Genomic DNA, 17131 nt, shown 5'->3' with positions numbered 1-17131 from the left:
CTCTCTCTTTTTCTTTTTTTTCTTTTTCTTTTTCTTTTTTTTCCCATTTATGGCTACAACCTGACCCTTCCCAGGATGTTTTTGACCAGATTTGAAGGCTGCTCTTACACTTCTGCACTGCTGCTGCCTAGACACACGATTAACAGCAAAGAGAAGCTGTGCTGCTGCAAAGGGAGGAGAAAAAAGCAGTTTTATTTTTGTTTGTTTCATTGTTGTGTGTGTGCTTGTGGTGGTGGTGGTGGTGGTTTTCTATTTGTTTTTAAACCTCACGAAAGAAAGATGGTACTGGAGAGAGCCTGAAGCTGTCATGTGGTCTGTCATAAACCTCCCTCTGCACGTGTCAGGAAGCATGAGACAGTGACTGCATCATGAGACGTGGATTCAAGCATACATGATGATGATTAGTTACTGTACTAAGTGTTGCTGGTGTTGCTGTCTTTTTTTTTTTTTTTTTTTTTTTTTTTCTTGCAAGGCTCTCAAAAGGTTAGGAATTAACCCTAATAACTCTATTTGCTTTGCCATCCTGAAAAGGATGAGGTTTTTCACTTTGGAGACTGATCTGAAGCAGGCCTAGCATGGACAGTATCAAAGTAACTTGATGTTACCTACACTGGGAACCAGGCCTTTCCCTGGGTGTCACTCAGTCGGTGCTGAAATCACTGCTGGGCATGGCTCTTGCAGAGATGCCTGGAAAAAAACAAAGCAATCTCATCAGTTCTGTTTCAGGCAGCCAAAGAATGTATAGCAACATCATTTTTGGTCTGGAGGGTAAAAGGCTTGTTGTTGAGTTGGATTTTTGGTTTTGGTAGCTATCTGGTTTTGCTTGTGCAGGCAATAAAACTAGATCCAGATTCAATGTGTGCATGCATACTGGTGCTCAGACACCTTGCTAGCTGGGGCTCTGTGCGCTAAGCCCAGGGCTGCCACCAGGTGACTGCTGGCACCCACTGCAGCCGAGCTGGGCTGACAGGGCAAAGGCAGGAGCAGCCTGAGCAAGTGCCATGCTGACCGTATGCAGCACAAGGAATGAGTAAGAACTGTGGCTGAACCCCAGCCACATTCAAAACGTGGCCTGTAAAGCAGACAGCTGAAGCGCTCAACTTCTACTTGCTGTTAATTGCTGTTGCATATCAAGTGCCAGAGACAGCTTTATTTTGCTCTTAATGTCACATACCAATAAACACAGGAGGTCTTTGTTTTTGTCATTCCCAGTCTTAAAGCATAATACTGTGCTAACATAATATCCATGCTAAGATATCTCCCAAAGAGTTCTACTTCTATCCACATACGGTTCCTTTACCTGCACCGAGCATATTCCCTGCCAGTAGTCATGTATGTGTACACACACAGTGTTCACTGCATGCTGAGCGAAAAATGTTCCTACCTTTACCACAACATGTCACTTGCTTTCTTTTTTAGGCACATCTAGGTCATGGCGATGACTGGTCGGACTTTGGTTTGTCCTTCAAACAAGATCACAGTATACAGACCAAGCAAATTCGTTCCTCCCTTTGGAACCTGGCATACAATCACTTAAAACCCCAAGAATGGAAAAAACTGGCCCTGTTCTGGAAGTTCACAGATGAACAGATTAGAGCTATTGAAGAACAATGGACAGGTAACAATACCTAATTGGATGCGTAGATGCAAGTTATATAAACCACGTTAAGGCACAGAGCTGCTCTTTAATCTCTGTGGGTATGAGAGAGACACGCTGGCCGTGCTGTTTTTACTTGGTTTATGAAAGTGAGCAGTGGATGGATACAACACTTGCCCCTGCCTCTGGGGAAGCAGTGCTGTAGGAGCACAGCCCAGTCCTGCTCTCCCTTTTGGCCTGAAGAAATCTTTCTCTTTGTAAAGCAAAAATAGGAGCAGAGCAGCATGGAAGGGTCCTGAAGGACACATGGCACTACTGTAAGTGAGGACCTGGAGAGCTGCATGAACAAGAGGGCCTTGTTTGCACTCTAGCTTCCTAACTGCCCTGAAACTGCAATTTCTGTTTTCAGGTATCTCAGTGCCAGGAAATTAATACTTCTACAGCACATTGCACTCATTTACCATTACTCCAGGGCATATTTCCACAAGTTACACAAAACTGAAAGTTAAAAAATAATTTTATGATGTATTAGTATTGGAATCCATTTTTTTTTTGGCCTTAGGATAAAATTTGTTTTTATTTATTTTTAACCTTTATTTCTTAGTATTCATTTTACTTCTGGGTGAGAAAGGAAGTGAGAACAAATGAATTGGTTTTAAAAACCTCTTGTAACTCTAAAAGTGCGAAAGCACAAAATAACACTGTTTTCAGCATATGACAGACAAATGCTTTTGTATTGTGTAGGGAAAACAAGTTATAAAGAACATGGACACAGAATGCTGCTCATCTGGTTACATGGTATTTTGCTGGCTCATCAGAATCCTGTCAAGCATATATATGAAGATTTGGTGGCAGCAGGATTTCAACATTTAGCTGGTAAGTCATTGTGTGGTGTAGAGAGAATATTACCCTGTCCTCCATGAGACCACCATGAGATGCTGAGATCCCTGCCTGTGCCAGGGAGGATGTGAGCATGGCAGGGATGAAGGACACTGTTTTCCTCTCTGGGAACCTGCCCTTGGAATGGGCTGAGGTTGGATGAGGAAGGGAGTTTAGGTGACACAAGATTTCTGAAGGAAGTAGAAAATATGCACTCTGCTCCCCTCCTTTGTCTTACAAACTCAGTTAAAATGTGGTTGGTCATCCTTCAGTTAGACGAGTGCTGACCTCGCAAAAAGCAGAGCCTGCCAAGCAAGCGTTTTCTCTTCTTTGCTTTTACAGAAAAGATCAGAGCTCAAAGTAGCACTGATGTGGAATCCAGAAAATGTGAAATTTCATGAGTTCATTGACAGAACATTGCATAATGGGATTACATGCCAGAAGGAAAGAGACTTTCACATACAAACAACTTTTCTGGAAACAAAAGTATATTTTGAAGCCTTATTATTTTTTCCAAGCTAGAAATTGCCCTCCTGCAATATTGGTTAGTTCTTTCTTATATGCTTTGCTATATAATGATTTAAAGTGAATGGCTGGCTGATACTGTTAAGCATGAACCAACTCCCTGCAATTTCTACACCTGCTTTAACACTGATATAATAATTCCATATTGGAACTGCACAATTAAGCTATTTTGTATTTGACATAAAATGTAAATGAGATGTTTTCTTGCTGAAATAAATTTAATAAGTGAAAATCATGTGTATAAATAAACAGTTCCAGAAATAGGCTGGCACCTGGCCTCATTTGGGATTCAGGTTTTTATAAAGTCTTACTAGGATAATAGTTTTCCCGTCTGGAAAGAGGTTTTCTCATGTTTAACTAGTGTTAGGATTATGACACGTTTCTTCTTCAGCATTTATGTAGTAAAAATAAACAAAAATATAATCTCTTAAAACCACCTGCAGCTGGTAGCAGAACTTCCTGTCATGGCATAACCTTGTTTACATACTCAAAATAGAATATTTGATATTTTAATACTTAACACAGTGATTATCTACCTATTTCTTGTTCATTTCTTAACTTAGTATTTGGTAGTGACTTGCTTAATGTTTAAAGGTTTTCTGATTGCTGAATGTATTTCACATCTGAAAAAATATATAAATTGTAAAAATACTTCATATTGCCATCTGTAAGAAAACAGCAGTTTTAGCATATCATGGAAGTATTGAAACATTGCCTTGTCTACCATAGCTAGTATGATTTGTACTGAACTTTACTGTTTGTATCAAAAAGCTGATAGACAATCTGCATCTTAGTCTTATGCCTAAGGACCCTCTCATGTGCAACCTGCTTTGACAAGACTCGAGAGCATTACAACATATCCAGGCTGGTAAATCCACAGGTTTTGGAATTAGGGATCTAAGTTAAATTACAAATTCTTAGGTCTTGACAAGTATATACCAACTTTTGCAACATTCTGTAATGTGCTTTAGAAATGAAAATGCTTAACATTTTGATGGACTCTAGTTACCTCAAACAGCCCAAACCACATCCTGGTTGTGAAGGCCATTTCCCTGTTACTCTTCATTTAAGTATACTATTGTAGGATATAACCCAAATACGTATGTTGAACACATTTAGTAAAAACATAAGTAAGAATAATAAATCTGATTTTCACTTGAAAATAAGTGTTAACAACATTGGAAGTTAAAAAAACCCAAACACTTCAGACAAAAAAATCACATTTTATCCTTTATTTAAGTGTGCAAAAAGATTATTTAAATAAAGTGTTTATCTTAATAAAATAAGTTCTCAAATAGCCGGGAGGTAGAACAACATTTCAAGGTCATTTTCCCCCTCTGGATGCTTTCTATAAACACTTTTTTTTAAAGGGTAAAAACATGATACATACTTTAGGCCTTGCTACATCAAATTTGAAAGGACTGGCAAGAGGTTTAAATTGTATCTTGATAAAACCTCCCACCAGTGTAAAGGATATTCATTCAGTCAACAACTTTTATTGACTGAACACTAGTATGAGTTTGGCTCTGAAGCATTCGTCCAGCTTGTCCTGCAGGTCTCACAGAAGTAGAACTGGAAGAATGGAGCACAGTTCGAGGATATTTAGCAGCGGTGGCTTGGGATATGGTTTGCTGAAAAGTAATCAGATACAACAAAAAGCTTAACAGTGGAAAACAAAACAAAACACTAAAATAGCTTTAAGTGAGATGTAGATTAAATTCAAGCTGAAATGCACTTCAAAAAAAAAAGTGACTTTAAGAGAATGAGTCTTTTTTTTTTCCTCCTTATCTGTAACAGATAATTCTCAAAACACAAAGAAAAATGCTAAATTTCTGAGCTAACGCCCAGACAGAATTGAATCATGCCAAAGACATCAAAGGCAACAAGAAGGGCTTCTACAAGTACCTCAGTACAGAAGGAAGACTAGGGAACATTTGGCACTCTCCTTAAGGAAAGAGGACACCTGGTTACCTGGGACAGTGGAAAGGCAGAGGTACAGAATGTGTTCTTTGCCTCAGTCTTTACCAGCAAGACTGGTCTTCAGGAATTCCAGGTTCCAGAGGCCAGGCTGAATGGCTGGAGCAAGGAAGATGTACCTTTGGTGGAAGAGGATCAGGTCTGGGAATGCTTGAGCAAACTGGACCCATCCAACCTAGTCTTGAACACCTCCAGGGATGGGGCATCCACAACTTCCCTGGGCAACTTTTTCCAGTGCCTCACCACCCTCTAAATGAAGAATTTCCTCCTAACCTCTAAGCTGAATCTCCCCTCTTTAGTTTAAATCCATTCCCTCTTGTTCTGTCAGTATCTGCCCGAGTAAAAATTCACTCTCCATCTTTTTATAAGCCCTCTGCTGCAATGAAAACTCACTGAAGATCTGGCCAAGAAAGACACAGCCAAAACTACTCTGCCTATGAAAAAATTAATACAGAAACAAGACAGAAAAAGTGACACTATTTACTTCCTCTCCACACCTTACTCTGAGCTCATTCTACCCAGCCCAAAGACAGTACTGCACATTATTTTAAGCAGGACTCAAAATCTGAGCCTTGTCTAATTGTCTCTTCATCTTGGTCATTTCTATTTAAAATTTTACCGGGTATGTTGCATTCAGAATATTGTTACAAGGATAATTCTGACTTACCTGAGTGACTGGATGGTGTTTTTCAACAATGACTGAACTCATGGGTGGAGCAACTCCCATCACTGCTAAACTACCACAAATTCTGTGCTTTTGTCCCATATCAGACCGGCCTGTGATTCGAGCAGTGATTGTTCTTCCTGCTTTCTGCTGAGCAGATGTTATTACTTTTGTCATGGGCTTCAAAAAAAAAAAAATATTAATTGCTAACATTTGTAAATGTAATATTTACAGTGCTTTAGTATGTCCACTTAGTTTTATTAGCCAGTTGCCTAATAGAACACAGGACACTGCATGTAATACAGTTATGTTACGTGCGACTGAATTTGCACCTAGTTGCTACCTGGTTAATTCTGTCTTTTTCCACAGAGATAGTGTTTAGCGTAAGTGACTACTATATTGTGGGGAGTGAGGCTAATTTGACAAAAATCAAGCAGCATGGATAGTTTAGCTTTGTTCACTGGCTGCATACTCTAGTGACAGCTGCAGGCACTTCTGTCACCCTGGCAAGTCTTTCTAGCAGTGACAGCAGATGCAGTAAGATGTTGCATCTTGCTCTGTTGACTAGTAGCAAATTACCAGATGGGAATAGAAAAGGAGAACAATGCAGAGGATCCGTGAGAAAAGTTAAAAGGATTAGCAAAAGCAAAGCTTTTTTTTTTTTTTTTTTTTTTTTTTAAGAACAACATGGTATCATATGAAACACCAGTTGTTCCTGTTACACTTATGTAAGTGCCCATGCACTTTTTTGTTCTTCGTTGTTCTTCTTTTTATTTGCTCCAAAATCAGTTAAAACTCCTGCTAAGAAAAATGGGTTTTCTGTAACATAAATGAGCATTTACAAGCTAGTGTCTTCATAAATTTAAGTGAACTCCATGGCACTTTCTTTAAATACACACTTGTGTTGCTCTCAAAAAAAGTGGAAATAAAATGATATCCAAACTAAAATTTATTGTGATTGTCTTAAAATACAAAACAAATTAATTTTAGCATGTTACCAGTTTTTGAGTTGATGTCACCCCAGATCCTGCAGCTGTGCTACTGATGATTACTGGAGAATCAGAATCTAGCCTGGTCTGAGAAGTGCTTGCATGACCCAGATGGGTAGAAAACTGAATGAAATCAGAGTTTAAAGAATAAGTATAACATTCCCCAAAATACAATTTTACTCTTAAGATGGACAATCTTTTGACTATTCCAATTACCCTTCTAAATTTAACATTTTTTTCAAATGTTTTATTACCGTTTTTACATTTTTTTTTCAGATGTTTGTCCAAGTATTGCTGGAAATAGAGTGAATAATATTTGATATTCTTAGAATAGAAAATTGGGAAGATAGGCAAGCATGTCTTCTCCAATCTAACCTGTACCCTAGTGTGGAATTATTTTACAGTCACTATGTCTTCAGCATGACTCTGTGTAGGTCCAGAATTTTCAGGCTACTAGATAATAACCTGGATAATTTGACATGGCAGGACAATAAGCTGAATTTCCTCAGAGTCCATATACATTGCATTTTTAAAAAACAAGTTTCAAGTGAAGCTTGCTTCCTTTATTTTCCCCAGATAATAGCAAGCTTAGTTTCTTTGGCAAACAAGTGTTTAACAATTTTTTTTTTTTTTCCAGAAAGAACCTTAGGAAGCAAATTCTGCTTGTTATAGTGACCTTGTCTTCAGTAGCTTAATGCATTTTCTCTAAAATAAAAAACAGCTAAACATATCAAGTCATAGCAACCATGACTTAATCACTTCAATTATATGATGAAGTCTGGACACACTCATAGGCTTCTTTTTATCCTTAGACTGAGTTCAGATTCCTCCAATTAATCGACTATTATATTTATCTTTAAAAAGCCTCAGGCCCCAGTGCAGGAAGTATGTTTTCACCACTGGTGAATACAGTTCTATTCCGGGTACACACTTACCAAGTCATCCATCTGAAGAGCAGTTGCTGGTGGAGGTGGTGGTGAGGGGGGATTATATTGTGAAGGAGGTAGTATTCCTGCAACAATGGCACCATTATCATCTCTTCTATTTCCTATATCTATTATTTGAAACACAAAGTAATGGGATCAACACATCATTTAGCAAACGCTAAGGGGAAATGAGATAACTCACAACAAAAAGTTTACTATTCTTTTGGGATTTCTGTGTAACTTATTAAAAGGGTCAGTCTGTTCTTTATAGATACATATATCTACACACACAAACATATAAATCTTTCTGTATTTGACCCTTCTTTTCAGAAGTATTTTCAGGGGGGCTTGTTTCTGTGTTATGCCTCAGCACTCCTGTGCACTTGTCACATTGCAGTGCAAAGAACTGAGGTTCTGAATTCTGATTGTCAATACTAAATCCATTGTGAAAGAGCTGCCCTTACACTAAGGGCCAAAAGCTAGTTCAAACAGCAATCAGTGAAGGAGGAAAAGGCCATACTGAGCTTCTGACAGGGTGTAAGATCCTTGAGAGGATTCATTGTCAGGAACACAGAATGTTATCTTAACTTTCCCAGGAATGTACTGCCATTTTGTAGATTGTACCCAGCAACCACCTCATTTACACGGACAATGGCTGCAATGCTGGCCATGTCATGGCTGTAGGGTTGGGAGATTCTATGAGTACCCTACAGTCCTCATCTCCTCCCCCTCAATCTAGATCAGCCTGATTATGTGCAAACTCTGTTTAGGATGTAGACTGAAAGTGGGCTATGCAGCAGCCTTCTTTTGTCTCTCAGTGCAGATATCCTGAGGACGTCAGATATGCAGACCTAAGCACAGAAACTTTTCAAGCAGTTTCAGCCTTTTCCTTTAGAATACAAACTTCCTTAAGAGACATAAAAAGAAATATTTTAGTTTACTCTTCTATTGCTAAAGCAGATGATGCTATTAGGAATTCTGCTCATTCCAGGGACCTGAGTGACACCATGGGACAGTTCCCTTTTTGTTGTTGTTCTTTTAAACTGAGCAAGAAAAATACAGTAAGTAGTTAAATCAGTACAATACTGCAGGATTTCATGAGTGAAAGCATGCCATAATACACATTTTGTATAAAAAATGGACATATACATACACATTAAACTTAAACGCAGACAGGAATAATGCCCACTTACAAACCAATAAGATCTGATTTATGTTACTTAAAAATGCAGTGGTATTTATGTGAATTCTTGTGGCTCCACATTAAAAAAATTATAAATAATAATAAAATCACCCACGATTAAATCAGCCACATATTTTGGATCATCAATACTGACTCCAAGTGCTATGGTCCCATTAAAGTTGCAATACTTGCATACTATTATTAATCTACTGATAAATCTGTTAAGGAGTCAAATTCTGTTTTTACTTGCAGTGACAATAGGTGGCACTGCAGTGTTTGTATAAATGCATCATTGACTGGCCCATAGCATTTTTAAAGTCCATAGATTACAAACCAGAACAAAACAGAATAATAATCTCTTTCATGTTTTAAATCCTCTGATGTCCTCATCAGTCTTGTTATACCTGAGCAGAAATGCAAATAAGCAGTTGTTCAATTATGTTAAATCATTCTGTAACTCCCTTCATTAAAAGCACTGTCTAGCTGCCGCAAAAAGAGACTAGCGTGGCTGGGCAGGGGAAAATATGGTATAGGAAGCAGTGGAAGAAGGCAGTCATGGGACCAAGGACACCTGAGACTATGAGGCGTTATGAAGCCTAATGAGTAAATACTACGGTGACCACAGAAAATTATACAGCATCATGTTGGACATCTCAAAAGTTGGGAACAGGTACTCCAGCAGCATCCAACACAGCGATATCACTAGGTTCCGTGCCTATGTGAAGTATCCACTTCTGCATCATACCAAATCAAGCAAAACGTTTGATACATGAACCCCAGAGATTGCTCACAGCATCTAGAGTTCATTTTCCTTTATTCCCTTCCTATTTACCCTCTTCTAAAATTTACAGAAACAAGGTTTTCCTATTTCATACCACTCATCATTAGCTGTGAGACCCACTGTCTCACAGGTAATGAGACACATTTTTGTATGAATAATGTAAATGTAAGATAAAACTTGAGAGAACACTTGTTTCTACACAGCGAGAAGTAGAGTACTTGGACAATGCCATGAAACTTTATTCATGATTCCTTGAAGATACTGAATTCATTCATTCAGTTCCTCAGATAATGATCCTATGTTTGTACTAGCACACAGCTACCATACTTAGCCAACGTTATATTTGATTTCCCTAAGCAACTGAAAGACTCTTTATGTTTAACAGGATCTGACAGCTACTGAAGTAAGTGCTGCCTTATATCTTCTTTATTTTTTTTTTCCTTCTTATTCTTCACACCTACATTTAGGCCCTAAGATTTGTGGGGAGGAATTTCTCTGAAGTACTTTAGAAACTTCTGGTAATAAGATTGTTAAGAGTTTAGGAACAGAAGTTACCTGTCTAAGGCTATTAACAGTTGCCAGTATAGCTGGTTGCTAAGACTCACATACAGGTGCGGAACATCTGCTGGCAGAGATATTATTCTTTGATGTAGGCTGCTACCTCATTAAGATCATGCTTCTAATGCTGTACAGTGCCTCATTATGAGGGAGTGAGTTCATTACATCAGTAGAGGTGTCCAGCTCTTTTCTGCATAGCTACAGAAGTTTTATGAATGTGCAGCTGTGATTACACTGGTCTTTCCTGTTCCAGCACAGCACTCCTAGTAAATGAAGATGCCGGGAGACTTACTTGCCCTTTTTGCATAAACAGGTAAGATTAAGAATGAAGAGAGAAAAGTCTGGGAAAAGCAGATCTGTTGCACTCTAAAATTCCAGAGAACATTTTCCAGGGTTTTCCAGTGTTTTCCTCTGCCATAACCTGGGTGCTGATGTAATTCTTGGTAATCTTCCAGAGTATTCTAAGCTTGCCAACTCTAGCTTCTTGTTCTGCTTTCAGTTGCAGGTTACCACACTCACAGCAAGGCCCAATAAAGGAAACCTGCTCTACCTTGGGCTATAGCAGTGAGAAGTTCAGCAAAGTACTTAATAAGATATTCAATGGGACTTTTTAAATCAATAACAATTTGATAAAGTTTGTATTGCAATGAAGTCCTCATACTTAAAAAAAAAAAAAAAATGAAAGAAAAAGGAGAATCCTGTAAAAGAAATAAAAAAGACAACAAACGATAACAACAAAACCCACAAACTACCAAACTAGGGCTACTTTTTATACTGACCGGGATCTGTCCTGCTGTCTTTGCCCTGAAACATGGTCATTGCTTCCAGATTCAAAGCACATACACCACGCATGAAGGCTTTCTTCATGGTGTCTTCATATTGTTCTCTTTCACTGTGTAGTCTCAGAATCTCAGCTTTTGTGTGCTCCAAAGTAGCAGTTAGCTACAAAAAAAGAATATGGAAACAGCTGTCTTGTACTTTTGAATGCAAAACATGAACATAATTCCTCAATTAGCTTTAAAAGTCACTTACTGTGCTTACAAAGAGAGGCATTTTTACTTCAGAATATCTGGTTTGCCAGAGATAAACAGTTAGCTATCTGTCAGTTATTTGTACTACAGCACATTGTTTCTACTAGAGCAAACCAATGAACACTTTTGAAAGGATTGCTAGACCTTAACCAATTATGCAGAAATTTATCTTGCCAGATTTTGTCTTCCAGAAATATGCACGTTGGCAAAGCTAGATATCCTCAGGAATCTAGTTTCCCATAACACTCCAAGGAATGAAGGTTAGAAAATGCTATTTAAGCATAGGGTGAATTGTCATCAGCAATCCCATTTTTCTGTCCTTTGTAAATAACTAAAAATGCTGAGAAAAGACCAACCAAGTTAATCTTGTAACTCACTGCTTATTGATTTTGTTTTTTCCCTTTGTTGCATTTTCCAAAATTCATCATCCTCAGGTAGGGTTCACGTTATTTCAAAACACAACTCCCACTGTTTGAAATGACTCACTCTGTTTGGAATGACTCAGTCACTTATCAGAAACTGAATTTTCTGAACTGCAGCTCTAATTTTCCAAGTATGGTGCATACAGTTGTATGCACCAGAGTCAAAGGACGTTATTTCATTGCAACTGTGGCTGCTAAGTCACATTAGGTAAGACAGTTCTTAAAAATTCTAGGTTTAATTTTTCTGAAATAGAAAGCTTTAAAAACGCATCTCTTTTACTTAACAGACACTAGTGTGTATATTGATAACCTATCTTAAACTTTGAAAATTCTTCAACAACTGTAATTGGCAAGTTGATGATGAAATCAGCCTTTAACAGAGTGTCTTATAAAATACTGTATTCTGCATGGTCATTAATAATAATAGTATTTTATTTCTATTATGACTTTGTTTAATTAGAACTCAAACTGCATAGCAAATACTAACTGTACTCTTAGGAAATAAGATTAATCCCTATTGGTGGGCAAATATTTTTTTAAGAGCCTGTTTCAGTAAGGGTCCCACTTACTTCACTCGTGTGCACAGATCAGCACACAATTGATGTAACATTTTACAAAATGATATAACATTTTACATCAAATGCTGGGGAAAAAACGTCACATCTATAAGGCAACCATCTATTTGAGAGATCTGAGATTTCCTCATATCTTTTCTTGTATATGGGAGCTCTTTTCTGCTGGAAAGTCATAGGTTTTTTCAAGCTTGCTGAGAAACAGGGAGTGAGGTATTGAGGGCAGGAGTAGAGGAATGAAAAAAAAAACACTTATTTTACCTCTGCAATTTTGGCTTCATAATCATTGGTGAGCTGAACACAGACATCTTCTGCCCTTAGCTGACAGGCTTTTGCTACTTTTTCTTTCCATCTTTCTTCGCTAAGAGAGCGCCACGCTGTCCATATTTTCTTCTTCAAAGTTGTCTGGAATTGTCTGTCTGCTATTCTGTTCGCATATTGCTTAGGAAACAAATAGAACAGACTTGCACTTGTTTAAAACATAGTTAAAAACTTAAATACTTAATAGACTGGGGATGACTGTTTTGCCACATATTACATAGACCACAGTAATAACCAAGTTACATGTTTGTGTACTGCTTCACTGTGGCACATTGCATAAGCAGCTCAGTGTTTCTGCCTGCACACAAGTTAAGCATTACTGTCCTCAGCATTAGAAAAATAAAATGAACTAGGTTACACAAAACAGCGTCAATAAACCTGAGTCTAGCCCAGAATATGTACCACTAAGCAAACGGCTTGAATATCAGCTTGTCCTTTTTAACAGTTTAGACTGGGAGAGGTTTGCATGGAAGTCTTGACATGGGATCCTTATTTTCTGTCATACTTAATTTAGCAGGGTGTTTACAATGTCTGACACAATGCCCCACATTTGGCATGTGACTAGCTCTTAACTAGTTCTAGTTTTGGCAACTGAAGTTTTAACTGTGAAACTGGGTGCCCAGAAATGTAAGATGTGGTATTTAATAATTTAATTGCTCAAAAGGTCTTTAAAATTCCGAAAAATTCCCTCAGCACTTACTTCAAAATGCAGAAACTGAAAGCTACAGTGATTTGTTGCAAGCTGATAACAGTAATTGGAGCAAACCAATGTCCAAAACAAGTGTATTTTGATTTTTTCCTGATCCCAAAGAGTATTCTGACAGCAGCATTTTTTTTTTTTAAGGATTGATGCTTTCAAATTGTATTTTTGACATTACCTAATACATCAAACCAGAATCACTGCCATTTCTTCCAGCTATAACAGGAACTGTTTTGAGTTCAAAGGTTTCATTTTCATCACATTTTTATTTTGCACACATACCTCTTGTTTAGCTTTAAGTTGCTGAATCCGCCACAATGTAAACTTTCTCATTAACTCTATTCTTTCCTTCTTCATCTCTAATGCTTGGGTCAAGTTAGTAATCACCTGCAAAAATATTTATTGATATTATTTCAATAGCTATGATCTTAGTAAGGTCAAATAGAACACACTTTCTACAGCAGTTATTTTCGCTTAAAGCATTTAATATGCTGTGATGTTAACTGACTAATGGTACAAAATTCCTAAGTTTGAATACAGAATTTTACAAAATTTCAGTAAGATTTAAGTAAGAGCATAAGAGATGTGTGATCTTCACAAGATAAGTTAACAATATATAGACACTAGGTTTTTAACAATATAATAGACACTAGGTTTAAAATGCAAACCATGTAAAATGTTTACACGTGTTAAATTTCCATTGTTAGTAGGTTATTAGCAACAATGATTCATTTTTCCATTACGCAATCTAATTACTTTTCTGTGTTCCTAGTTGCAAGAATTGTTGTTCAAATAGCGCCAAGAAGTTGGTATACATTTTTTTTTATAAAGAGGACAATTTGATCTATGAAATTGAAATACTACCTCATCTTTTCTGCCTAGAGAGATTTCATATGTATGTAGCAATTCTTTCAAGTTTTCCATCTGATTGGTCAATTGTCTCACATGTGCAGCATGTTTCTCTTTTTCTTGTCTCATTTGAAGCTTGTGATGTTCGATAAAATTCAACCTCCATTTTCTCAATTCACTTAGAACATTTGTCTGAAAAGTTAAAGGCATGACAACAGTGAAGTTAGTAAACTTCTCTCCTCCCTAATCTTTTAATCTTAAAACACTCTGCAGTTAAGGAGGCATGAATCTATACAGTGATGCATCTGTCTTGCACGCTGTTTGTGCCTATAAATATTACCAGACATAATGAACGATTGAAATAAAATAACTGAACATCCCTAATGTAGAAAGTTTAACCAAACTTTTTTTGAAATTACAGTTTTTGTAATAAAACAGCCTAGCACTTACAAATAATATGCAAAAACAAATGAACTAAAAACACAAAGAAAACCAGTATTTGGCAATGCTATCACACTACAGCTTTTCCCACACATTCTGTGACAGTACATTGACATCTGAATTTTATTTTTAAGGAATCTACACAAAATAAATACCTTAAGACTGCCACTCCAGAGATCAAGTATATTTTCTATTTGAGTTATTTTTTCATCAGGTACAGTTAATTCACTTGTTGTGGTTTCATCAATTTCTCTTGGAATATCTGTGGACCCTTGTGAAGATGTCTCTTCTGAAACAGGACAAAGCCGATCCATATTGGCCTCAGAAGGCTCCTTTACTGACATACGGGCTAAAAATGAAACGGAGAGTAAGGATTGGCACTCTGGGAAGGCTAACTGATCTGCATTCTGGATGTAAGTCAGAAGCCAAGCACAAAAACAAAAAAAAAGCATTTAAGCCATCAGAAACCTCCTTTCCCCATGTACACCAAATAGAACCTAATTCAAATCCATGCCTTCAAGACACAGGCATAAGCCATCAGTCACATTGTAACAGTAATCCAATTAAAAATACTGCTCCCTTACACAGAATCTTTGAATGTCATTTCATGTTAAAGAGGATGATGACAGCAAGTACCAAGATGGAAAAAAAAGCACTGCAAGAAACAAAAACTCTCAACATGGATTCCTTTTTGGTTAACATCCAAGGTCAGAAATCTAAAAGCTTTTGCAATTTTCTGTAATGAGATTGTAAACTCCTAAAGACAGTGGCATTCTGTTGTGCATTTGTAACAGCAAACCTTAAGTGTATTTCAATGGTGGCAAGTACCTGCAACCGCAACTTTCTCCCCAGTTAAGAGTTAGTACATAATTCAACTCGTCATACTATTTTTTGTTACAGACTTTGATTTGCTCATCTATTTGTATTTTAAACTATTTAAGAAGGGAAATATCTACTGTGAATTTATATATAAGGCTTTATTCGATCAGGCCTCACTTTCTGTTAGCGTGACTAGGTACCACTATCATAGAAATTAACACACTCCCAGAAGCGAATGGGCATGGGTTGAGTTGCAACAGATTTAAAAATGGGCTAGGACTAAATAAATTCATACTTATGCAAACACAGAAAATGAAAATATTTTTCATATTTAGTTAAACCATACATAAAAATTGTTGGTAGAGTTAACAGTTGGCTAAAAAAATGTAGAGTATTGAGATTAGCAGATTCCTGGTGTTAATAAAAATAAAGCAATATTTCAAATGAATGTTTTCCTTCTTTCACAGAGAGAGGAACTCCTCAAAATTTTGGTGTTCATTTTTGAAAATGAATATTGTCTCTACAGCTGTTTTTATGGTGGATGACACTGTTTGTTGGTACAAGCAATCAAAGATAAGTTTAACAGTTCATCACAAAGCAGTATTTTCAGTAGACACTGGATATGTGTTTCTAATTTAACTCTAGTCAAGGCTGATCCCAATATCACTGTTGGTGTTAGCTCCCTCAAAGGAAACGAGGACAGAAGACCTGTCTGCCTCATTTTCACTCCCATTAAGTAGTCTGGAATTGCAACTGTAACACTCAAGCTCCAAAGCATAAAGGAAATGAACTGTGATACAAAAGCAGTTGCAACTGCTTTTCACAAATTCTTCCAAGGTCACGTACAATCAGCTTGAGCTAAAGAAGCTCCATCTCACACACCATTCCTCTAGACTAAATTCTCTAACCCATTACATAAGCATAAGTCTATAAACAGATTATTCCCAATCATAACAGTATACTAAGATCTGGGTCTAGCTTTTTGTCATCATTTATGCTGCAAATGAGAGGAGTATTGCTTAGGTAACGGCAAAGTTTGAGTATTTGTTGCTTGTAACTATCTCTAAGAAATATGACATTCTAGACAGAAGCATTTCAAGTAGTCTTGGATCATCTAGTTTCAGTGATGAAGAATCAGACTGGTGTTTCACAGTATAAAATATTTGGCAGTGTTACTATGATCACAGATTCCTACTTTTGTCCTTCACCAGTTGTTCTGATTCCTGTGTGTAATTTTGTTCTCTCAGTTGTAATGTTGTAAAAAAACATGAAGGTTTCTTTTTTTAAATTGTTATTAGCTGCTTAGACTAAAAGATATCCAATGTACACAGCAGTTTCCAACATATTTACAAAGAAACAGAACAAAATGTAACCAATAAAAACAGGATACAAAGCTTAGATTGTAGCACTGAAAGTTCATCATTTTTCTTCCTCCCTTTCCTCCCTGTATACAGATTGTCCTGACTTGGCTTCCATTTGTTCTCATTTTACCACAGGATGTACCTTTACCTGAATCCACTGGGTGTATTTCTTACATGTTTATATGATTTTCTCATGTAATTCATATTGGCCTTCCATTATCGTAACAATTTTCTAGTTGTATACATATTTATTCTTACTTTCAAAGCTCTCCTATCACCTCTATTCCTTACACTTCATTGCATTAATCAGTTAGTGTGCACTAGGTTATCAAGTACATAGAGCCATTCAGATATGATAAAGTATATGGCATGTACTTCAAGAAATAATCCCCACATGCATTTATCCAATAAATCTCTAGACTGTATTCTTCCTTATAGCGGGGTAATAAAATAAGCAGTTTTTCCAGGTGCCTGTTATCCCCATACTAGTGGTCTTTTTTTCTTTTTTTCCTTTTTTTTTTTTTTTTTTTTTTTTT

General features: G+C 37.0%; 2 protein-coding genes across 9 annotated transcripts in view; one reads left to right on the top strand and one right to left on the bottom strand.

The window, feature by feature from the left end:
- The window catches only part of ANKDD1B (ankyrin repeat and death domain containing 1B), a 29002-nt gene extending 23280 nt beyond the window's left edge, over positions 1-5722 (top strand). For 4 of the 5 annotated variants that reach the window (XM_035310371.1, XM_035310373.1, XM_035310370.1 and 1 more), the window contains 3 exons: positions 1420-1618; positions 2342-2473; positions 2819-3536. In XM_035310371.1, coding sequence (XP_035166262.1) covers positions 1420-1618; positions 2342-2473; positions 2819-2877 — 390 coding nt within the window. In that variant the 3' untranslated portion in view covers positions 2878-3536. Of the gene's footprint in view, positions 1-1419; positions 1619-2341; positions 2474-2818; positions 3537-4798 lie in introns of those variants that run through there. The other variant, XM_035310372.1, reaches the window with a different exon arrangement.
- POC5 (POC5 centriolar protein) overlaps positions 4219-17131 on the bottom strand; it is a 23702-nt gene continuing 10789 nt past the window's right edge. Inside the window, exons 2-10 of one of the 4 annotated variants that reach the window (XM_035310375.1) lie at positions 14571-14764; positions 13990-14166; positions 13408-13512; positions 12366-12545; positions 10859-11021; positions 7567-7685; positions 6641-6754; positions 5646-5822; positions 4219-4632 (exon numbers count right to left, since the gene is read on the bottom strand). In XM_035310375.1, the coding sequence (XP_035166266.1) occupies positions 4483-4632; positions 5646-5822; positions 6641-6754; positions 7567-7685; positions 10859-11021; positions 12366-12545; positions 13408-13512; positions 13990-14166; positions 14571-14759 (1374 nt within the window). In that variant the 5' untranslated portion in view covers positions 14760-14764 and the 3' untranslated portion in view covers positions 4219-4482. The remainder of the gene's footprint in view (positions 4633-5645; positions 5823-6640; positions 6755-7566; positions 7686-10858; positions 11022-12365; positions 12546-13407; positions 13513-13989; positions 14167-14570; positions 14765-17131) is intronic. The other 3 variants (XM_035310376.1, XM_035310377.1, XM_035310378.1) reach the window with 3 other exon arrangements.

Source organism: Oxyura jamaicensis, chromosome Z (assembly GCF_011077185.1).
Source record: "Oxyura jamaicensis isolate SHBP4307 breed ruddy duck chromosome Z, BPBGC_Ojam_1.0, whole genome shotgun sequence".
Lineage (NCBI taxonomy): Eukaryota > Metazoa > Chordata > Aves > Anseriformes > Anatidae > Oxyura > Oxyura jamaicensis.
This window is presented reverse-complemented; position numbering and strand designations above follow the sequence as displayed.